We start from the raw sequence: 25,074 nt of genomic DNA on the forward strand, positions 1-25,074 counted from the left end.
TGTAAAAACTTGGTTCATTTATTTACGCTCGGGGCTTAGAATTTCCCACTGACCCCCACAGCTCCACATGCTTACTGCATTGGGTTCCAAACAGACTAATGCTCTCTCTTAAGATCAGGTATTATAGAGACCAGCTGCACCTTCTGTAAGAGCATTACTTACTTTGTTATTAAGGAAATAGGAAATCTGTACCTGACTGCCTTTTTCTCATTCACTTCAGTTTAGAGCCTTTTCGTCACATATTTACACTGTTTCAGCCACCTCCACCTAAAATTAAGTCTTTTCCTATCTGTACAATGTCAGGTGGCTCCCAACGGCCTATGTGGCATCTAAGGCACAGGGCCCCAATCTATCCTCTCAAAGCCAGAAAGATAAGACTTACTGGATACTTACTCAGTGAGAGGCATTGTGCAAGCAAGTTTCATACATTTTAGTTGAATAATCACAACATTCTATGTGTAGTGGATAATAACCCTATTTTACAGATGAGGCACTGGAAGCATGAAAAGTAACCATGCCCAATGTCACATAGCTAGAAAGTGGAAGGGCTGGTATACAACGCCAGGTAGCTCTTAACCACTGCACCATAATGTTTAGAAAAGTGCTGACATTTATTGAAGGTTTCAGGTTTTACAAATATCATGTCATTGAATCCTCACAAAAGTGAGAGAACTTGTCCACATTAACACTCTCATCCTACAATGAGAAAAAGCACAGAGAAATGAGGTAACCTTCATGGCCTGTAGAGAAGGGGTCATGGGAGACTTGAACCTAGGGAGTCAAATGGGCCCTGGACCTGAATGCTATGCCTAAAGGTACCAGCAAAAAACTGCCAAAATAATCTCCAAGTGACTCTGATGATAAAACACTAATAGGCACTGCCAGCATAAATACATACATCCATACACACAGACATAGAGCATAGAAAAAAGAGCTGGTAAAGGACGTCTCCTCTCTTAGATCACATTTCAGTTATTAGGACAAATACTTAGTTTGGCTGCTGTAACAGAATACCATAGACTGGGTGGCTATAAACAATAGAAATTTATTTCTCACAGTTCTGGAGGCTGGAAGTCTAAGACCAGGGTGCCACCCTGGCTGAGTTCTAGTTAGGGCTCTCTTCTGGGCTGCAGACTTCCGCTTTCTCATCGTATCCTCACGTGGCAGACACGGAAGGAGCTCAGTGGGACCGCTTTTATAAGGGCACGAATCCCATTCATGGGGCTCCACTCTCACGACCTCATCACCTCCCAAAGAACCTACCTCCTAATACCATCTCCTCGGGGCTTGGGATTTCAATATATGAATTTGTAGGGGGTGGGTACACAAAGCGGGGTACACATTCAGTCCATAACACATTCCTCCAATTGTTTGCTGGTAAAATCCAATTCCAAATTATAGTGGAAAAAAACCCACAAAAAAGCTGATCCTGAGCCCCCAATTTCAAAATGATCAACTGCCATAAACTCTTCAACGTCCTGAGAGTTTAGCTAGCAGTTTTAACGCATTCTCGCTTCTTCCAAAAACAACTAAAAACCCTTTCAAGTTATCCTACTTAATCCCACCTTGTCATTTTTTGCAGGAAAGTGATTAATAACGTTTTTTTTAAAGGACATTCCCTCCAAGGCCTTAAGAATCAGGCAGAAGACGGGAGCGGTAGCCTTGCAGATTTGGGGGTGGGGGCGGAAGACAGAAGACGCAGCGAGCGGCGGGAGGGAGGAGGGGGCGCCCCGGGAGCTTGGCCTGAGAGCGAGACCCGACCCTGGCTCCGTTTCCATTCTTGTTGAGGGGGCGAGATGAAGAGGCAAGCGGAGAGAGAGCGAGAAGGAGGAATAAAGGGGAGAGGCGAGGCACAGGAGGAACGGCGACCGCGTTACCTCAGAGCCGGGAGGCCGGGGGAGGGGCCCTTGGTGCCCCTGCGGTCTCCAGGGCTCCGGAAGGACAGGTCTTCGAGGGCGGCGGGGCAGTGAGGCTAGGGTCCCGGCGGGCTCGAGCTGTTCCCCCGACGTCTCCTGCAAACACTCCGGGGCAGGCCGGGTCACGCCTCAGCCCCTGGCCACCTCGGGGGGCCCGAGGGAGGGGTCGCGGCGGTGCCACTCTAGGTCCCGGGCCGGCCCACAGTGCTCGGGCCCAGGGCTTATTGTTCCAGGAAGTCGCAGGCAGGGTCGGGCCCGGCCGCTGGCTGGCTGCGCCCAGCCCCGCCCGCCCCGGCCTGGGGTGGACCGGCAGCTGCGGGCGCGCCGACTGGCGGCAGACGCGCGGCCCCTGCGTGTCTCTTTAAGGGGCAGGGCCTGTGCGGCGGAGGGGCGGGCGGGGTGCGCGTCGCTCCCCGTGAGAGTGTGTGGGGGAGAGAGCGGCAGGCGGGCGCCGAAGGGAGGGAGGGAGCGAGCGAGCGAGCCAGCGACGCGGGCCGCCCCTGCCGCCGCCGCCGCGGTCGGACCAGCGGCCTCCTCCCCTCCCCTCCCCTCCTTCGCGTCGCCCTGCTGCGGGGAGGGGGCTCGCGTCGCCGCCTCCAGCCGCTCCCGATGAAGCAGCTGCCGCCGCAGCCGCCTCCGAAGATGGGGGATTTCTACGACCCCGAGCACCCGACCCCTGAGTAAGTATCAGCTCCGCGGCCTCCCGCTGCCGGCGGCCGCCTCAGCCCGAGCCGAGGGCGGCGCGTCCTGACGGGTAGCGGCGCGGGCCGGCGCGAGGAGTAACGGGCCCGCGGGGCACTCGCGCGTGCGGCCTCGGGAGCAGGCCCGCACCGCCGCCTCGCCCGGGCCGCCGCGGGCCGGCGGTTGGGCCCGGCGTTGGCGCCGCTGCTCGCGTCGCAGCGGCGGTTGGGCCGGGCCGGTGGGGGAGGGGCGGCCACGGCCTCCGCCGCCGCCGCCGCGTTCGCACCGACCCGGCCGGCCCGAGGCTCGGCGGTCTCCTCCGGCTCTCCGCGGCCCGCGCAGGCCGCGCTGCACGCGAAGGGCCCGCGTCAGAGAGGCTGCCGGAGCCGGACTCGGCGAGAGGGCACCGGCGAGGGGTAGGCCGCGAATCCCCGCGCTCGGGTGGAAGCCCGGCCCGTTGCCCGGCCTCCCGGCGACGGCGGCTCAGACCGGAAGGGCCTAGCGCGCGTCGCTCGGCCCAGGGCCACGGAGGGGCCCGCGCTGCGCTCTTGGGTTTGATTTTTTCTCCTGGAACTCGATCCTGGCCTTGTAGTGCTTCCGGCTTCAGATGCTGCACCTTTGGCACTTTGGTTTTGTAATGGTGGCGAGGTTTGTGTGGCCCCAGTGTTGAGGTGACACCGGGTTTGTTTTTCCGCCCGAAAATGAAAGACTTCAGAGGGGCATACGTTCTCTTCCAGATTGTGAGATTTGCACACTTTCGGACACTCTACTTCCTCAGTAACAGGAACCTCTTACCCTAAATGGATGACTTTCTACTCCTTGTGAAGACTTAGCTAAAACCCCAGAATTCTTTGAAGATTCTCTAAAGAGACAGTGTTCTAGAAAACCGAAATAGACTTTTGCCCAGTAGTATTTTTTTTCAGTCTAGGACGTTTTTACTTCTCTCTTGAGGGCTGTGTCTGCGACTGTACCTGACACCTCAGAGAGCTTCCACTCCAGAGCCTGGATTCACTTCTTTCCCTGCACCCTCCCAAGGCTGTTGTTGTATAAAGCTGTTCTTAAACTCCATTTGCTGGTGTTGGTTGAAGTCTAGACCTACGAGTATACGATTCATTTCAAACTTAACGGTTGATAGCCATTTCAAATGAAACTGTCACTTTTATGGCCAGAATGATTCGCTCTTTTGACACATTTTATCTTAGTCCTGCTATGGCCCTTTTTTTGAACCCTTTGCCAGATCTTCTCACCTTGGTCCAGAAAAGTCTAGATCTTAACTTGATAGTCCTTAGATTCGATTGCATCACAGAAGGGTTCTGTTGGCTTGTTGATGGTTCTCTGTGCACAAAGGGAGAAATAATTATTCTGCCTTTCTAGAACAAAACCCAGCTCTGACTTGCAGTAGTAAGTTGTGTCAGCATGGTTTTAATCCTTTCATGGGTTCTTGCTTGTAGGTTAATATTAGCTTAATTAGGTTGTTTTTATTTACTGCTCAATCATCAGTCTAATTAACAAGCTCAGGTTTTTTCACTTTTAGTTTGAGACTTGGAAACTCTCAAAAAAAAAAATTCTGTATCATAGTCCAGTAAAGGCTTATTGAGCACTTGTCTTGTACAAAATAACATGTCAGCCCCTGAATGGGCTAAGTGCCTGCTTTCAGTTCCTTTTATCAGGTTGTTTGGTGAAGTCTAGAAGCTTTAAGGATCATATCCTTTCACTTCTCGGGGGAAAACATAATTTTTCGTACTCTGGGAAAATGAACTCAAAAGTGCATCTTTGATGGCCCTGACGAAGGAGGAATCTAATGTTTTATTTTTACACAAGATCTTCGAGTTTTTTATCTTCACTGCTTTTCTGTCTCTCTTGCTCTGGATTTCTAACAGTGACTAAGTTCTGAAATACATATCTGGGTGGGGTTGGTGTGTATTAACCTGTGTGGAGTATATAAAGAATTATAAAATGTTTCCTGTCATAGTATAAAAACTGGAGGAGATCTTGGTAGGCGTCCTGAACAATATCGCTTGTTTTACAGATGCAAAAACTGAAGCCTAGAGAAGTGAAGTAACAGCAAGTCACTTGAGGTAGTTTGTATAAGCCAGTTAGTGTTTATACCACCGGAGAGAGAAAAACAGTGTAGTGTGGGGTTAAAGAACTTGGATTTTAGAGTCAGACAGACCAAAGTTTGAACACTCGTTGAACCTTGGACGAAGTGACTTTATCTAAATTTGAGTTTTCTCATCTTTGAAATAGATATAATGGTAGCGACCTCATAAGGGCTTTTGGGAGGATTGGGTGAGAATAAGGTATGAAAAGCACTTGGCACAGAATGTGGCACATGTAAGTGCTTTTAGCTGGGGTCATCGGGAAAAACGTAAGAGGTAGGATATTAAGTCAAACATGAAAAGACTGAGTGAGCTTGGGGGGGGGTGACATGGCTGGGGGAAGTAATGACTAAGTGCCCTTCTTAAGACTTTAGATAGTTTGAAATAGTTCTTAGACACATGAATAAATTGAGACGTGAAACATAAATTCAGTTTGACTGAAGTAACATTTGGAACTTGATGTTCTGTGTTTGTCTTGTACTTACTCTTTAATCAGACACAGCTGTAAGACGTGGCTTTTTTCTGTGGCATATAGGATTGTGTTTCAGGTGAAAATGGCTGTAATCATCTGAGCATCTGTGCATTAGGTGTCTGCTGTTATGCAGGCCCAGGTGTTGAGGACACTGCAAATTAGATCCAGTCAGAGTCTTCAAGGAACCCTTTAGTGAGAGAGAAGGCAAGTACCTTACCGTGATGGGAGTGCTGTTCTTTGAACATATGCATGTCTATTTTGTGCCAAACATAGGCACCCTAGAGGTGAGTGGTGTACAAAACAAACAAAATTTTGCGGTTGTGGGCACCACTTTTAGTGAGGGTGATAAACAAATAATATAGAAAGTTCAAAGGTAAGTGCTTTGGAAAATGGAGCAGGAAAAGTGGGGTCCAGAATTTCTGAGGAAGATGTTGCAATTTAAAATGAGGTGGGCTGGGTGAGCCTTTTTGAGAGTGGTGTTTAAGGAAGGACTTAAAGGGAAGGGAGTTGGCCATGTTAATGGGGTGGGGGGGGCATTCCATGTAGAGGGAATAGTTACTTGCAAGGCGCTGAGGCAGACCTAGTGAGTTCTGCCCAGTATGGCTAGAATGGAATGAACAAAAAAGAGTAATAGTAAATTGGGTCAGGGTGGAGTGTAGATTTCACAGGGCTTTGTAGAGCCTTTGTAAGAACTTTGCCCAGAGTTTTCAGCTGAGGAGTGACATAGTCTGCTTTGAGCTTCAGAAGGAGCACTCTGCAGAGAGGAACAACAGTAAAAGCACAGAAACTTGTAAGGAAGCTAGTAATCTAGGAGAGAGATGCTTGTGACTTGTACCAAGGTGGTAACAGGAGATGATGAGAAATGGCTGAATTCTGGGTATATTTTGAAGATCAAACCAATATGATTTGTTGATAGATGGGATGTGGCATGTGAGAGACGAGCCAAGAATGATTCCAAGTTTTTTGGTCTGTGCACTTAGAAACATGCAGTTGCCATCAACTAAGATAGGGATGACTGTGAGAAGAGCAGGTCTGAAGAATAGATTAGGAGTTCAGTTTTAGACATGGTAAGTTTGAGATACCTGTGAGACATTCGGGTTGAAATGATATCCAAGTCTGGAGTTAAGGGGAAGGGTCTGGACTATAGATAAATTTTGTTGTCATTAACTTAGGTAGTATTCAAACCCAGGATACTGGATGAGATCACCAAGGGATCCCAGTATAGAGAGAAGGACCCAGGATTGGTCCTTTTAAATTGCAGTGTTAAGAGGATTGTTAGGGTTTTAACATGGATGGCATCCATAAATTTAGGGGGAAATTACCTCTTCACTAATCTCTAACTAGAAGTTAGCATTTCTTTTAATTACTAATGTAACCAGCAAACTACAGTGATATTAACAGTACCTGTGGTTTTACTACTAGTACAAATTACAGATTTTTAAAAATATATTGTGGTTATTGTAGATATCTCAAAATATTATTTATGTTCATCATTACTTCAAAATTACGGTAGATATGAGATCTACTGCTAGATTGTTAAGAAACATATGTATAACTATATCATAGATTTGGGTTTTTTGTCCTCAGTGTAGTTGATTTCCTTTGTAATCATATGTATTTTATTTTATACATTTAAAAATATTAAGCTGAGAAAATGGTCCAAGGCACAAAAAAAAGTTAAGCCCCTGGGCTCTGAAGCTATAACTCCGGGTTTAGAATCTCACCTCTTTTAGTTAATAGCTTTATGAACCTGGGTGAGTTTTCATAATGACTCTGTGCCTTGGTGTCCTTATTTCTAAAGTGGGGATCATAATAGTATTTTCTGCAAAGGGTTTATGAGGATTTAAGAATTAGGACAGTGTTAGCTCTTTTATTATTAGTGTTGGATGAAAAGATGCAGCTAGAAAACAAGGCACCATGTTACGAAAACCACGGTGAACTTGGCAAAAATAAAGTTTAATTACTGGGAAAAAATATTTCAGCATGTTCAAATAAAGTATAAAGCAGTGAGGATAGTCAAATTCTCATAATTCACCTTAGTTACAGTGGAGATAGAGATGCCTTGGGAAACCAACCTAGAGAAAATGTCATGATATGGTCACTAGATTCCGCATATAATCTGGACCTTTAGTAGCTTTGCAGCCAATATATGAATCACAATTTTTGTTACAGGCATACCTTGGAGATACTGCGAGTTGGGTTCCAGACTACCACAATGTAGCAAATATCGCAATAAAGCAAGTCACATGAATATTTTGGTTTCCCAGTGCATATAAAAGTTATGTTTAGGTGCCAGCCTGGTGCATAGTGGTTAAGTTCGCATGCTCCGCTTTGGTGGCCTGGGGTTCGCAGGTTCAGATCTTGGACGTGGATCAAGCCATGCTGTGGTGGCGTCTCACATACAAAGTAGAGGAAGATGGGCACAGATGTTAGCTCAGGGCCAATCTTCTTCAGCAAAAAGAGGAAGATTGGCAACAGATGTTAGCTCAGGGCTAGTCTTCCTCACCAAAAAAAAATAAAGTTTGCACTATACTGTAGTCTGTTAAGTGTACAGTAGCATTATGCCTCAAAAAACAACGTACATACTTTAATTAAAAAATACTTTATTCCTTAAAAATGCTAACCATCATCTGAGCCTTCAGTGAGTTGTAATCATCTATTTACTGGTGGAGAGTCTAGCCTCAGTGTTGATAACTGCTGACTGATCAGGGTGGTGGTTGCTGAAGGTTGGGGTGGCTGGAGCATTTTCTTAAAATAAGACAAGTTTGCTACGTCAATTGACTCTTCCTTTCAGGAACGATTTCTCTGTAGCATGTGATGCTGTTTGATAGCGTTTTATCCGTTGTAGAATTCTTTCAGAATTGGAGTCAGTCCTCTCAAACTCTGCTGCGTTATCAACTAAATTTATGTAACATTCTAACTCCTTTGTTGTCATTTCAACAATCTTCACAGCATCTTCACCAGGAGTAGATTCCATCTCAAGAAACTACTTTCTTTGCTCATCCTTAAGAAGCAACTCCTCATCTGTTAAAGTTCTATCATGAGATTGCTGCAATTCAGTCACGTCTTTAGGCTCCACTTCTAATTCTAGTTTTCTTGCTATTTCCACCACATCTGTAGTTACTTCCTCCACTAAAGTCTTGAACCCATCCAAGTCATCCATGAGGGTTGGAATCAACTTCTTCCAAACTCTTAATGTTGATATTTTTGACATTTTTCCATGAATTGTGAATGTTCTTAATGGAATCTAGAATGGTGAATCCTTTCCAGAAGGTTTTCAATTTACTTTGCTCGGATCCATTAGAGGAATCACTATCTATGGCAGTTATAGCCTTTTGAAATATATTTCTTTTTTTTAAGATACTTTTTTATTTTTTATTTTTTTGGTGAGGAAGATTGGCCCTGAGCTAACGTCTGTTGCCCATCTTCCTCCTTTTTAAAAAATTTTCTCCCCAGAGCCTCTGTTCATACTTGTATATTCTAGTTGTAAGTCCTTCTAGTTCTTCTATGTGGGATGTGCCGCCACAGCATGACTTGATGAGTGGTGTGTAGGTCTGCGCCCAGAATTTGAAACCGCAAACCCTGGGCCTCCGAAGTGGAGCACATGAACTTAACCACTTTGCCACCAGGCTGGCCCCTGAAATGTATTTTTATTTCTTTCTTTTTTTTTGCTGAGGAAAATTTGCCCAGAGCTAACATCTGGGCCAATCCCTCTCCGTATTTTTGTATGTGGGACACCTCCACAGCGTGGCTGGTGAGTGGAGTAGGTCCGTGCCCAGGATCAAACCTGTGAACCCAGGCGCAGAAGTGGAGCATGCAGAACTTGAACCACTTGGCCATGGGGCCAGGCCCATGAAATGTATTTCTTAAATAATAAGACTTAAAAGTCAAAACTACTCCTTGATCCATGGGCTGCAGAATATATGTTGTGTGAGCAGGCATGAAAACATTAATCTCATTGTATATCTCCATTAGAGCTCTTAGGTGACCAGGTGCATTGTCCATGACCAGTAATATTTTGAAAGGAATCTTTTTTTTTAGAGCAGTAGGTTTCAACAGTGGGCTTAAAATATTCATTAAACCATGTTGTAAACAGATGTGCTGTCATCCAGGCTTTGCTGTTCCATTTATAGAACACAGGCAGAGTAGATTTAGCATAGCTCTTAAGGGCTCTAGGATTCTCGGAATGGTAAATGAGCGTTGGCTTCAAATTAAAGTCGCCAGCTTTATTAGCCCCTAATAAGAGAGTCATCCTGTGCTTTGAAGCCAGGCATTGACTTCTCCTCTCTGCCTATGAAGGTCCTAGATGGCTTCTTCTTCCAATATAAGGCTGTTATATCTACATTGAAAATCTGTTGTTTAGTGTAGTCACTTTCGTTAATTATTTTAGCTAGATCTTCTGGATATCTTGCACCTTCTACATTGGCACTTGCTGCTTCACTGTACACTTTTATGTTATGGAAACACTTCTTACACCTCATGAACCAACCGTTGCTAGCTTCAAACTTTTCTTCTGCAGCTTCCTCACCTCTGAGCCTTCATAGAATTGAAGAGACTTAGGGCCTTGCTCTAGATTAGGGTTTGGTTTAAGGAAATGTAATGGCTGGTTTGATCTATCCAGACTACTAAAACTTTCTGCATATCAGCAATAAGCCTATTTTGCTTTCTTATCATTGGTGTGTTCTCTGGAGTAGCACTTTTAATTTCCTTTAAGACTTTCCTTTTGCATTCCCAATTTGGCTGTTTAGTGCAAGAGGCCTAGCTTTCGGCCTGTCTCAGCTTTTGACATGTCTTCCTAACTCAACTTAATCATTTCTAGCTTTTGAGTTAAAGTGAGAGACTTGCGACTCTTCCTTTCACTTGAACACTTAGAGGCCATTGTAGGGTTATTAATTGGAATAATATCAATATTGTTATGTCTCAGGGAATAGGTAGGCCTGAGACAGGTAGGGAGAGAGACAGGGAAAAGGCTGGTCAGTGGAACAGTCAGTACAAACATAACATTTATTGATTAAGTTCATCGTCTTATATGATGTGTTTCGTGGTGCCCCAAAACAGTTAGAATCGTAACATCAGAGACCGCTAATAACAGATCACCATAACAAATATAATAATAATGGAAAAGTTTGAAATATTGTGAGAATTACCAAACTGTGACACAGAAACATGAAGTGAGCAAATGCTGTTGGAAAAATGGCGCCAACAGACTTGCTCGACACAGGGGTGCCGTAAGCCTTCAATTTGTAAAAAACACAGTATCTGCAAAGCACAGTAAAGCACAATAAAATGAGACATGCCTGTATTTTATAAAAGACGAAAAGCTTTGTAGTGATTGAGGTATGGTTCTACAGGCCAGGGTACCCTCTTTGGGCTACTGAAGTACATAGGAGGCCAAACTATTACCTGGAAACATTTCCCGGTGAGTATGGAAAACCTGATGAACTATCCTAGTTCTTAGGATGGAGTACACTTCTTTAGTATTCATGTCCCTCTTTGCTCTTGCCTTTTCTAGATTTCAGGCTGACCATTCTTTTGTTGACACACTATATCTTTGGAAAAGTATCAAGCAACTGTTGATACAGTTGTGTTTTCCTAAGAAATGTTCAAACTTCCAAGACATACTTTATACATAGCTATCAATCAGTCATACTTTTCTATTTTCCCTAATGGGATTTTGGTATTCCCAGATCTTTTCTGCCACTTTTCACTGCAGTGGCTAATTGATTTAATCTATTCCTCTTTAAAAAATTGAAATGGATTATGATTTACTCTTTAACAAGTATTTGTAATAATTTTTCTTGACCTTGATAGTGTTGTTCTGTGAGCATTGTCAATTTTTGCAGAGACCTAGGATAGTCATATGCTGGATGGCAAAAGATTGCTAGCCTGGGTTAGAGAATCAAAAGTTGACCATCTTCATCATTTCTCTTAATTCTTCCACAGTACTATAGAGTACCTTATTTTTATAATGCGATTATAAAAACTATATAGCTATTATTGTAAGACCCTGAGAGACAGTTCATGTTAGAAACCGAACCATTTACACCTAGAGTCACTGAAAATCAGGATCCTTCCTTTTTCTTTGAGAGAGAGGTACAGTCTTGGGGTGGAGGGGTGAGGGTGGGAGATTTTATTTTGAAAAAAATTCAAACTTGCAGGGAAGTTGCAAGAATAGTATAATGAATTCACATATACTTTTCATCTAGGTTAGCCCAGTAATTGAAATTTTGCCTCATTTGCTCTTTCTATATAAAAAATATATACGTGTTTGTTTATTTTTGGCTGAACCATTTGTAAGTTGCAGGCATCATGACCCTTCACCCCTAAATATTTCATAGTATTACCTAAGAACAAGCATTCTCTTAGATAACCAGTGTACAGTAATCAAATTCAGGTGGTTTAACATTTATAACAATACTGTCACCTGATATACAGTTCATATGTAAATTTTGCCAGTTGTCCCAATAGTGTCCTCTTTTTTCAGTCTAGGATTACAAATTGCATTTAATTGTCATGTCTCTTAGTCGTCTTCTTTTTTTTTTTTTTTTTTTTTTAAGATTTTATTTTTTCCTTTTTCTCCCCAAAGCCCCCCGGTACATAGTTGTGCATTCTTCGTTGTGGGTTCTTCTAGTTGTGGCATGTGGGACGCTGCCTCAGCGTGGTCTGATGAGCAGTGCCATGTCCGCGCCCAGGATTTGAACTAACGAAACACTGGGTCGCCTGCAGCGGAGCACGCCAACTTAACCACTCGGCCACGGGGCCAGCCCCTTAGTCGTCTTCTTTAATATCTGAGGATAGAGCTTTAAATTCAGGCTTTGGAGATACCATAAATGTGATATTTTAAAAACGATAACAACATCTGGTAGTATGTTTAAAATGCCATCTTTTTTTAATTATCAAAACAATAAATGCTTATTGTAAAAGGCTAAGATAATACAGATATTTATAGAGGAAAAAGTTAAAATCCACCCTCAACTTCTTTTCCCTGCGCCTCTTCTTCAAATCCCATATCCAAGAGGTAACCACTACTAACAATTTAGTGTATACCTTTCCAGACCTTTTCCTTTTATTTGATTTTTGTTTTTATGTAAGTGGAATTGTACTACTACACTATCATTCTATCTTTTCTCTACATATTATATCATTTGCATGTTTGGATTTACCTATGAGATGTGCTCATTCTTTTTAACACTTAGGCAATATTCTATACTATGAATGTACTATATTAAGTTGTTTTGCTATGTGAAAGGTGTTTCCTTTCAAATATGTTTCCCCATAGAGTGAGTATATCTGGTAATTTATGGGTGGTGGTGTTTTTGTGATTTTGTTTGAGTTTGACTCCTGCACTTCTTTCTTTCCTTTTTTTAAAGAAAATTTATTGTCCATACATATTTATTTCTGTTTGTCCTGTCTGGCGCTGATGGATTAAATAGCTTTCACTCATACCCTACTTTGATTAGTTGCTTGGTTATTTTAAAGAGAAAGTTCAAGATATTTAAGTGCCATCTCTTGAAAATGGTTGGTTTGAAGCTGGCCAACAGGCTAGCCAACTGAAAATTCAATAGGTTTGTTGTTTTTCATAATAGGATTTATATTTGGAAGTCTACTTTCATGGATTCAAATGAGAGGCAATTACCATGTGTAATTTTTGGTTATCATATGCTAATAAAGTGTTATATTTGAGTCCCTTAGCTTTGAAATTCTTGTATAATGTGCTTTATGTTTAATTTGGTAGTCTTTTTTTTTTTTTTTGCTCAAGCTAGTGGTTACTTCAGTGTCTTTTCCAACCTAGCAAATACATTGGTCATTTAGGTGGAGGTTTAAAGTTGGTCTGAATTCCTGTAGTTGCTTTTTATTTTGGAATGCTTTTTTTTTCAGATGCTAACATCTCACAAATGAAAATATCCTTGGGATGGTGTGGGTGTTGATAGGAGTGTGATGGTGCTGGCAAACTCCTGGGAGGTCTGCTTACTAGGAGAACCGCTATGGGCTTGCAAGAACTTGGAGCAAGTAGTGGTTTCTGACTATAGCTCTTCCTGATGCCCACTTCCCTGACAGGTGCAATTAGAGCCTCTCTTTGGGCAGGGCTGTATAGTAATCACCAATATTTGCTTCATGATTAGCTCTTTGAAGACCCATGGACTAACTTGTATTTTGAGTCTTTTTATTCTGATATTTGACCTCTTGATGAAATTATTAATTACATACTCTCTACTTTAGTAGGCAGGTGATCCCAGGTTTAAAATTTTTATGAATTTTGTGTGAATGTAAAGTAGAGGTAACATTTTTCATTAATTTCATGGCTGCAAAAACCCTTTCTATGAAAATCCATTTATTGTAATGTTCAGCACACACAGACTTTCTAAAATTGCCTGGTTAAAAATATAGCTCTTCTGTTTATCAATTCTAGAACAGAGTATCTGTATCAACTCTAAGACATTAACTACTCATTTTATGGTACTGCTTCTGTGCTGAAAATTTAAAGAATTATCTATAGTAAATGGATGAATTTTGTTGAGGTACAATAAAACATTTTGTTAGAATAAGTGAAAATGTACTTCTGAAGATTTCCCCAAGATGACTGTAATAGGTATATTCTTTAAGCTTAAGTTTACCACCTCCATTAAAAAATAAAAACAAAACAAAACTTCTGTTTTTGTATAATTATTCAGGAAACCATTTGTCTCAATTATGAAAAGTATAGTATGGTCTTTTTGACAGATTAACAGCAGTTTGTGTAAGGAAGTAATGTTAGTAGCTGAAAATAACACATTGAATTGAATATAAAACCATTGTTTCCCCAATTATAGTATTGCTCAGGTGCATTAGAAAGACAGTGAGACTACCAAGAAATACTTAGTGCTCATCTTTCTTTGACTACTTTTTTTTTGTTAATGGAGAAGATAATGATAGTGTCAGAGGACATGAAATTGGGGCAGAAGTTGGAACCTGGCTGTGATAGGACATTTTTTTCAGCTGTGTGTATGCTAGCTGCAAAATTTGTTAGTTATGTGCTTTTGTGAAATGTACCCATTGCTTAAGTATTTTTATTTTCATCATATTTTTTCCGTATAAATATTTTAAAAGACGTGTTTGCTTGCATGTGTATTTTTATAATTTTCCAACTCTTAAGATACTTCGGGTGGTTACTAATGCAAAGCATTAGGAAGACTAACATTTGATTGGAGCCTGTCTCTCTTAGCATTCATCCATTCTCTTGCATGATTTAAACTTGTTTGGCTCTTTTGTTAGGATCTAAGGGATTTTGTAGTTCCATGTACTAGAAAATTCAAGGATGGTGTTGAATATATATTATAGAGATTTATTCTTTTAAATGGAGGAATCCCAGTAACTAGCAGCTGGGTATATTGTAGTACATGCGTAGTAAATGTTTGAGTTGACCTGATTCTTTGTAACTATCATTATTCTAATTTCCTTATAGAGTGAATAGCAGCATTAGTAATTACTGACTTTTATTATAAGACGTTGTTAAATAACTATTAGATTAGGACCGAGGAGGTTAGGGAATCGAATGGTATGTCTTTAGCCGATGAAAGTGATTGGTGCTCAGAGCACTTTTTATGCTTCTTCTGTAGGTGCTGGTGGAGACAAACAGATGAAAATTGGAAATCTCATGATGGTGGCCTGAGAGAGAACATGAGTGCTGCCTTAGGTAGAAATAGCCTATTGTGTTTTGTGCTAGACCAGTTTTTTCCTCCCAGCCTTTTTAGTTGTTTTATACTTGTGTATTTTCCAGGGTGGATAACCTGTTTAAACTATGCCCCTGTGCTTTACCTTGTTTAGTTGTCTTTCTAATCAAATCCTTCAGATCAGTAGTCTCATTTATCTCTTTATTAATATTAGGGGCCAAAAGGAAGTGAGGAAACTGCAGATGCAGTGATAAACCAAGGAGTGTTTTTGGATATACCATAAGGCTGTGACACTGAATAATGACAGAAAACTTGTACTCAAAAAATTGAGGCTTTTGTTCTTCTACAGGATAGCTGATGCTTTTTATACCTTCCATACAAAAAAACTTGTTGGTTTTCTAAGCCTTAAACTGTATGAAGCAATTATAAAGTTATGTTTAAAGTTTTTGCATTATAATTGAACCTTTTAAACCTGATGTTTAGAAAAACTAGCTGGGATTGAACTCTTGACTGTTTTAATTTATTCAGCTAACATTTGTTGAATGCCTACCTCATGATAAGGATACAGAAGTAAGCACAATGAGCTACAGCAGGGACATCTAATCTAGACTGGTGGAGTAGAGGAGTGGGTAGTCAGGGAGGGGTGCCCAGAGGAAGTATACTTAAACTTCGTCTGAAAGAATGGGAGTTAGGCAAAGAAGGACTGGGTAGAGAATGCTCTAGGGCCACACTGAGGGGAGGATACAAGGGAAGATCGTCCCTGTGCCCATTTCCAGTTAGACTCCTTTGCCTTTGCTGCCCCGTGTAAATTGCTAAACAGCCTAAGGTGCCTTGTGTAGGGGGACCCTGTTACCTTACCTAATGACTCCTTATTTCTGTGGCTTCCAACTTTTTTTCCCCTTAACTCATTCATTACCATGGTTTACAATGGCTGTGATTTTAAAAGGTGTGGGATCTAGTGCCTCTCATTTTACAGATAACTGAGGAAAAGTCCCAAAGAAGCTCAAGCTATGCTCACTAGCTAGTTTAATGACGCTAGCACAACTTGAACAAAGGTCTCTTCGTTTGCCAATTTGGCAAGGACTAACTTTTTAATGATGTTATAGAATAACATCTAGAATAGCTGCCATTCATAATCAACTGGATTTCTATATTCTGAGTTACTTGTTTTCCTAGGGGGTCTTCTGGATTAGTCTTGAGGTGCTTATTATAGTTCAGTTTGGAGGGTGCAGAGGATTCCCTAGTTGAGTTAGCTCTTTCCTCTGACTTTGCAGATACCTATACTAGAGGATTAGAGGCCTAAACATCACCTCAGCAAAAGGTACACTGATATGCGGACCATCCACATCTGCCCCTTTGGCCAGGTGCCCTAGATAGTCTGAGATCTTCATTGGAAATGAACTTTTAATCTCAAGTGAAACTCAAGCCTTGGTTTGTTGTCATTCCATGTGTTAAGGAAAACCAAGAGAGGTCCATAGGTAAATAACCTGCCTTTCTTTGAGAGGGGTAATGTTTATTTTATGCCATTCTCATGTCAGGCATACTACTGCACTGCTGTTTGTGCTACTTTTTGCTTGTTATCGGTGCGTGCTGTGTCCAAGGGGTGAGATAGTCCTAGTTCAAGGTGCTCTTAGGACTTTAACTCATTGTTTTTAGACCAATGGACAGAGCTCACAAGTAGCAATAATGAGCATATTTGTGGCAGCATAAGATGCCAAAGAGACATCATTCCTCATTGCTTATAATAAGGAATCAAAGTAGTTGTGGATTAACAGGAGGGGCTATACAGTCACGGTTACCTTGAAATAAGAAACTTGTATGTAACTTGTTTGAACGGCTGTAGATTTTTTTCTTCTTGAAGAATAGTTTGGGAAATGGGACCATTATTACTCGAACGTAACTTATTCTAAGTTGAACATCGTTAAGACCCTAACTTAATAATTCTGTGATTGAGAAATTGGCATTATGCAAGGTTAATTTAAAAACCAGTGCTTATTTTATGGTTCTGTAGAGGTAGAAAGAAGGTATACAAGGTTGGCGAATACTTAAATGGAACCTAGATTATACTTTGAAATTTCCCTGTTAGTAAATTTTCTTATCTTTTGTTTCCATTAAAAGAAAATTTCAGGAGGTTAAGTAACATTGTTCTTTTTCAAGTTTCAAGTTAGTTATATTATAGGTTAAGCCTAGGTTTACTAATGTAATGTTTTCTAGCCCATCACTGAATATAATACTTTGATTTTTGTAAGAGGCACAATCTAGAACAGGGGTTGGCAAACTGGCCAGTGCAACAAATCCAGCTTGCCTGCATGTTTTAGTATATAGCCTGTGAACTAAGAATGATTTTATATTTATAAAATATATAAAAAAATAAAATGTATGTCAAAAATCAAAAGAATATTTTGTGACATGTAAAAATGACTTGAAATTGAAATTTCTGTTCATAAATAAAGTGTTGTTGGAACACAGTCATGCTCATTCATTTACTTATTGTCTACGGCTGCTTTTGCACAAAAACGTCAGAGTTGAGTAGTTGTGACACAGACTACATGGCCTACAAAGCCTAAAATATTTACTTTCTGGCTCTTTATAGAAAATTTGCTTACCCTTGCTTCAGAACACTAATGAAAAATTATATATTAGTGTCTGATTTCCAAGACAACTTATGTACAGTTTTTAAAGGGATAATTGGAATAATTACTTCTGTTTTATGTTTGTCCTTTTATAAGATTTTAAGAAAAGAGCCTTACGCTTTCAGGTTGTTTTTCTCTATATCGGTCAGGAAAACAGAATTTAATGTAAGGAATTGGTTTAGAGAGTTTTTGGAGAACTGAGAGAATGAAAAGGGGACACTAAGATAACAGAGATAGAAAGGTGGGAAGTAGCTACCCACCTTAGGGCTGGGAGAAAAAAGAGAAGAGGGTGTGGTTATTAGAACCTAGAAGCTTGGAGTAGGGCCTCCTGAGGCTGAGACCTCTGAGGTGGTGGGTATTGGACAACTGGTACTGGTGTCTATGAGGAATTGCAGTCAGGCTGGTCTGGGATTGTGGGAAAAAAGTAGAAACTGAAATCAGTGCTAGGGTGAAATTCTTTGATGGGTCAGTACACTGGTAACTGTGATGAAGAGGAAGGAGCAAATTCCCTGTTACTCTTCCAGCCTTTCAGTCTTCCTCCAGCACATGCAATTAGTGCCAAAGGAGAAATGTAGTTTAGAGGGTCCCAATCATACTTTCACAAACAAAAGTGTAGAAAGTGTGGGCTAGGAGCTGAAAGAAAATATCTTAATAAATGACACGTAGTCTAAACATGTTGAAAATTTTCTCAAAACTCCAGGTAAGGAATGATTCTGTTGTATTTTCAGGAATCTGGGAAGGTAGAAAAGAAATCCAAAAAAAGGTTTTTGGATGAGCATTGTGAAGTTTCTGGAGGCCTTTTTTTTTCACGTCATGATATCTGTTTTTTCCTCACATGTTGAACTCTTCTGGAGGCATTGTTTTAAAGTGAAATCCTGGCTTTTGTTTACCTTGGTCTATTGGGTATGATAGGGGTAAAAGACTAAGGAGTGAAGAATAGAACTTTATTGGGTAGCACTAAAACTCTAACATACAAAATGTGGGGATGTTCTGTATGTGCTTCCATTTAGGATTGTCTGCTATCCCATAGGAGAAGAGTAAATTCAAGTATCAATTATTTAGGAAATAACAGGTTCCAATAGGATAAAGCCAATTTGTGCGTGTTCTGGTTTAGTGTTTCTCGAACTATCTGTGGTGAAAGGCCAGGCCTTTTTTTTTTTTCTTCAGTCTATCATGGACTGATACTTTTAAAATATACAATAAAAATGAATTCCTAGAAAAATGAAGTGAAAAATTAAGATATTCAGAAAACGATGCCACTGATGGAACAGTTATATATCTTGATTTTGGTGGTGATTACATGAATCTATACATGGGATAAAGTTGCATAGGACTACACACAACAAACACAAATGAATATGAATGCAGATGAAAAAGAATGGTGAAAACTGAATAAGGTCTAGTCTGTTAACAGTTTTGTACTAATGTCAGTTTTCTGGTTTTGATATTGGACTACAGCTACATAAGATGTCATATCGGAGGTAAAGAGTACAGGGACTCTGTACTATTTTTGCAATTTCTTGTCAATCTGTAATTATTTCAAAATAAAAAGCTTAAAAAAATATAAGCCTGCTGATCACTGGTCAAGGTCAAATTGCTCTAAAAGTTTCCAAACTCTAGTCTCAATTTTTGTACTTGTGGATATGTAACAAACTTAGCTAGCTGGTCCTGGCATGAAGATCACAGTTAAGTGTTAACTCCCTTTTCCTCCTTGACTCCTCCATATTTTTGCCATTCTCCTCAGTCTCTTTTTACCTTTCATCTCCTACCTCTGCTTCTCTACTTCTCATTGTTCAAAATTATTTATTGTGCACCTTATCAGTGCCAAGACCTGAGGATATTGAAACGAGCAAGGCCCCTTACTATTTATCCTTATTTCCTAATAGCAGAGACTGTTGTTAATCAAAGAATCTTACAAATATGTAATTCAAATTGCTTAACAGTTCCCATTTATTGAGCACTAGCTATGTGCCAGGTACTACATGGAGGATTTTAAGTAGACTTTCTTTTATTTTCTCTTTGAAGTAAGTACAGTATTACTATTTTGGTTTTACAGATAATCTCTTTGGCCACCGTTTCTCTTAGTAATTTAGGTTAAAAAGTGTTAAAAAGTTTTGGTGTTGGTATTCAAATACAAGTTGACAGACTTTCAAGCTTTTGCTCTTAACCTCTCTCTATTTTTGTATTATACTTTATGAACTCCCCATCTGGTGTTTTGAAAACACGTAATGGGGGAGAAAAGGAATTTGGACATGGACTAGAAAGGCTCTAGAACAGAAAACTAAGGCTGAACTGTATAGTTCATTTTCATCTTACTAGTTATGGTGTTTACACAGTGTCACCTTTGATTTTCAGTGCTCTCATCAGTGTAGATTAGGCCTGAAAGCCAGCTGCCTGCATTGACTTTTGGATGTGATATTAGCTACTGTTGTTAATTCCAAGTCATAGTCCTTCTGTCATTTTACCCTTTGTTGTTTCTGTGAGGGGCGCATCTGCCTTGTCAATTTGAAATATTTCTTTGTCATAGAACGTAAGATTTGACCTCTTCTAGTGAGCTGTTGATGGTACTTAACATCCCTCTGTGATTACTGGAATATTTTAAAGTGACTAGGGACTGATGGCTAGGGCTGTGGAGCAACTGCATTTTCTTAAATTCTGGTATATTTGGCAGTTGAGACATAAACCAAAATCCCATGGGATGAAAGTACTGATAAAATTCCGTTTTATAGATTAATTAGCTTTATTATTATATATTATTGTTACATATGTGGAATTTGGTATCCAGAAGTAGAAATTGCAACTAGATTTCTAATTTGCAAAATGGTGTACAAAATACTCCATTGTTTTTATGTTTATCTTGAGAACTCAAAAGGTTATTTTTGCAGGAAATCAAAATTTAGCACTGTGGTGCCTTATCCTAAAAGATTGGCAAATGAGTGGAAAATGGATTTAAATATTCAGAATATTAATATTCTCCTTCCCAAACGCAAAATAGTTTTGTATCTACTGTTGCTGATTTTTTTTTTTATTAAGTTTCTCACCTTGAGTCTTTTCAAATTAAGTGACCCTAAAGTAGAACAATGTGTTGATGCTGTTTGGCAAAGTTAATTTATAGAAAATATTTTCCATCATAGCATAATGTTCACTGTGGTTATATATTTATGATTTTTTTGTTGTTGTTTATTGTTGGGGAATGAAATTCTTGGAACCATAGAAATAAAGTCTCAATCAGAGGGGTGAGTCTAAATCAGAGGGGTGAATCCTGGTGATTACTTCTGCTTGGGTCAAGGGATTAATGCTCAGCCACAACCAGGTGAGTGGGCCCTGATTGTGGGTAGCATTCATGATGGTAATAGGAACATGTACATTTAGCCAGCATATTTCCAACCACCCACCCTCTCTGCCTGCTGCATGTGCACATATGATCTCTTGTTGTTTATTCTTTTGGAGATTTGTTATTCTCTTTCGTATTGCAATTGAACATTAAAATTTTTTTTATTATGGAAAAATTCAAACATTCATACAAGAGAGAATAGTATAATGACAGCCACTGCCCCCGTGTCGTCATCTGGTTTCAACAGTTATTAACATTTTGCCATTCTGGTTTCATCTGTTTGCTACTTTTTTTTGTTACTAGAATATTTTAAGGTTTTATTTTTCTTTTTTCTCTCCAAAGCCCCCTGGTACATAGTTGTGGGTCTTCTAGTTGTGGCATGTGGGACGCCACCTCACCATGGCCCGATGAGCAGTGCCATGTCCGTGTCCAGGATCCAAACCAGCAAAACCCAGGGCCACCAAAGCGGAGCACACGAACTTAACCACTAGGCAACGGGGCCGGCCCCTTTACTGGAATATTTTAAAGCACCCCAGATATTCTCTCATTTCATACTTTTAATGTATATCGCTAAGAGATAAAGTTTTTTAAAAAGTAACCACAAGACCATTGTCATACCTAGTGCAATTGGCAATAATTTTTTAATATTATTTAATACACAGTCCTTGTTCATTTTTAGAAAAATTAGAATCTAAATAAGCATGTGATTACCAGATTTCAAATCTCTCTTAATCTATAATAGTCTCCTTACACCGTTTATTGGCTGTGTGCATCCTTATGATGTCCTTTAACATGTTTTTCTGTTTCCTATATTTTTTGGAGTCTGTTAGTCACATCAGGACCTCCTTATCCTCCCAGCAGTTTATTGGTTACCTATTACATCATATCAGATTGTCTTACTTGTAGTGATATCAGAATTAATCAGTGGATTCTGGTGTAGTTAGCCTGCTATCCATTACAAAATTTCCCATCAACCTTTCAGCTACTGGTTTTAGCTGCCATTGATGATTGTTGTGTATATTTGCTAGAATTCTGCTATAAAGAACAACTATTACTCACCAAATGATTGATTGCCCTGAAATACAGTTCATATAGGAAATGTAGGAAAAATACTGGATTCTTTCCCTTTGTCAATTTTCAGATAATGAAGTGGTGTTCTGTTGGCAAAAAGATAACCAGTGTGGACTTTTTTTAATGAATTCATTATATATTTGCTGTGCTTCAATAAATTGCACTCATTTTTTTATTCTTATTGTTGCTCAAGTTGCCTCACCTTTGACGGGTGGAAGCCTTTTCAAGTTGGCTTCTGTGTCCTTTTGCATGATCCTGGTGATCTTTGATAATTTTCTTGGCCCTAGCTCACTTCCTACCTCAGTCCTGGAATCAACCATTTCTTCTGCGAGCCTTGTTTCTTTTAGTGAAAAGGTATTTAGAGATCATATTCTAGACACTACTCATGCTACTCATGGCTACTGAGTCATCAGTGCTTAGGCCTTTTCATTGGACAGTTAGGATATATGTATTTTTTAGAAAAAGAAAACTATTCAGTTCATACTAATCTTTCCAGTTCATATTTGAGTTTTTATTTATTTTAAAACTTAACTTTTATGCTGAAGATCTTGTTCCTAATGACATTAATAGAATAACTTATTTGCTTTATCTGCTTATGTATGATAGTTTCATTAGTAATATCAATATTATTATAACAGTAAGACTAATAAATACAGTTTAAGATTTCTTTGGGGTTTTTTTGCCTCTAGGATATGTTCCAATAAAGCATATGCACTCAAAATAGTTTTGTTTAGTTTAGCTCTTCTTTATGCCAATCACCAATTTGATGTAGTGTTTATAGTTTGAATTTCTAGAAATCATTTTGTTTTTACTTTCTCCTCTTAAAAAAATGCACCTTTTTTTCTGATTCCAAAGTTACTGCAATAAAACAGGTGGCCAACAGGCACATGAAAAGATGTTCATCATCACTAATTATTAGGGAAATGCTAGTCAAAATCACAATGAGATCACCTCATGCCTGTCAAGAGTGGCTGTTATCAAAAAGACAACATATAATAGGTGTTGGAGAGGATGTGGAGAAAAGGGAACTCTTATACACTGTTGATGGGAATGTAAATTGGTGGAGCCACTATGGAAAACAGTATGGAGATTGCTCAAAAAATTAAGAATAGAAGAGCCCAGCCCCATGGCCTAGTGGTTAAGTTCTCTGTGCTGTGCTTCAGTTTGCCGGTTCAGATCCTGGGCATGGACCTACACCACTTGTCAGCTATGCTGTGGCAGTGACCCATATATAAAATAGAGGAAAATTGGCACAGATGTTAGCTCAGGGCTAATCTTCTTCAGCAAAAAAATAAATAAATAAAAAGTAAGAATAGAAATAGCATATGATCCAGCTATTCCACTTCTGGGTATTTATCTGAAAAATACAAAAACACTAATTCAAAAAGATATATGCACCCATATGTTCATTGCAGCATTATTTACAATAGCCCAGATATGGAAACAATCTAAGTGGATGAATGAAAGATGTGTTGTATATATATACACAATGGGATACTACTCAGCTATAAAAAAGAATGAAATCTTGCCATCTATGACAACATGGATGGACCTTGAGGGTGTATGCTAAGTAAATCAGACAGAGAAAGACAAATACCGGATGATTTCACTCATGTGGAATTAAAAAAAAAAAACCCCAGTGAACAGACAAAACAAAAACAAACTCAGAGATACAGAGAACAGATTGGTGGTTACCAGCAGGGAAGGAGGTTGTGGGGTGGGCAAAATGGGCGAAGAGGGTCAGTTGTATGGTGATGAATGGTAACTAGACTTTGGTGGTGATCACTTTGTAGTGAATACAGATGTCAAATTATAATGTATGTCTGAGACTGATATGATGTTAATATACCAATTTTATCTCAAAGGGAATGTTCAAAGAGGTATAACTTTCATCCCTGTTCTCTTACTATTTCCTTTAATATCTAACCATATGTGTAATTTTGGTTGTCTTCCATTTTGAAGGTATAAGCATACTAAACATACTGTTCTGTGTCTTGCTTTTTTCACCTAAGTATATTCTGGAGACATTCTAGAGCAGTATAGAGAGATTTTCATCATTACTTTGTATTGCTGCATCTACTCAATTGAATGGCTGTAGCAGAGTTATCCTGCCATTCTTTTATTGGACATTTAGGTTCTTTCCAGTCTTTTGGTATCACATGAATAACCTTGGCATTTTATTTTAACCTTATTTTTCCATGTATGAAATGGTGAGGGATGGTGTAGTCAGTGCATTGTAATTCACAATCATCCTACATTATCATTGGCTTTGCTTTGTAAGAATAAGTGTTTTCAGGGTTTGTTGATTTGGTTTGATTTTTTTTCCCCCCAGATATGGGTATCTTTGCTCTACTTTTGCTTATGTTAGTTGACTTGAAACTTTTCTCTTCCACACCTCAAACATTAATTTGCTGGGGTTTTTTTGGAAATTCTTAAACTCTTCCCAACAATTAGAAAATAAACGAAAGCTATTTTTGTTGTGTTTAAGCTTTTGTTCCTCAAGACAATTGAGTTTCATTCCTTTCCCGTTTTGATTTTGGTCTGTTGTAATTTACTATGCTAGAAACTTTTTGAGTTTCTGTATTTATTGCGTTACCAAAATAAAATGCAGTCCACATATATTTTTTATATTTATATTTATAACAGAAAAAAACTTGCTTGTGAAACATGAAAGAATAAAATTATTTTCAGGAACATTTTTACTATTTACACCAAAGTAAGCAGGTATTTATGAACCAAAGAGATCCTGAATTTATCTTTGTGTATAAAAAGAGAAACTTCATCTTTCTCATGTTTAGGTTTAATCACATCACATGTTTTACTTTCATTGTTTTTATTTTGAAGATGGGTTTTAAAGACCTAATTTGCATGAAAGTCTATAACCACATGAAAGAACTGACCACCATCTATTTTCGTGTTTCTATTTAATGTGGTTAAGCAAGAGAAGAACTGGAAGGCTGGCATAAATACCCAGTCTGGTAAAATGCAGGGTAGGTACAGCTTATTAAACAATAACTAGGTGAACTTATATCCTACAGTCTGTAATAAACCATTTCCGTCAGACTCTTGGTGTTCTACACTGCTTTCAGTGTAGTATCTTCTTCATAGGAGAATCTAGTCCTAGATTAGAAAATCAAAAAATCCTGGTGATATCTTGCATCCAGTTTAGGAGTTTCTTCTAAGATACAGACACATCATCTTGACTCTAGTTTGAACAC

At 39.6% G+C, this 25,074-nt stretch overlaps 1 protein-coding gene and 1 pseudogene across 7 annotated transcripts in view; one reads left to right on the forward strand and one right to left on the reverse strand.

Annotated features, from left to right (window-relative positions):
• LOC123279678 (large ribosomal subunit protein P1 pseudogene) overlaps positions 1-2,017 on the reverse strand; it is a 50,702-nt pseudogene extending 48,685 nt beyond the window's left edge.
• A 358-nt stretch (positions 2,018-2,375) lies between these two features.
• SETD2 (SET domain containing 2, histone lysine methyltransferase) overlaps positions 2,376-25,074 on the forward strand; it is a 118,405-nt gene continuing 95,706 nt past the window's right edge. For all 7 annotated transcript variants that reach the window (XR_011496455.1, XR_011496456.1, XR_011496457.1 and 4 more), the window contains exon 1: positions 2,376-2,596. Coding sequence is in view for 2 of the 7 variants with exons in the window: in XM_014828819.3 (XP_014684305.3) it covers positions 2,526-2,596 (71 nt within the window). In the remaining 5 variants the exon portion in view is untranslated. The remainder of the gene's footprint in view (positions 2,597-25,074) is intronic.

The sequence above is a fragment of the Equus asinus genome, chromosome 21 (assembly GCF_041296235.1).
Source record: "Equus asinus isolate D_3611 breed Donkey chromosome 21, EquAss-T2T_v2, whole genome shotgun sequence".
NCBI classification, from domain to species: domain Eukaryota; kingdom Metazoa; phylum Chordata; class Mammalia; order Perissodactyla; family Equidae; genus Equus; species Equus asinus.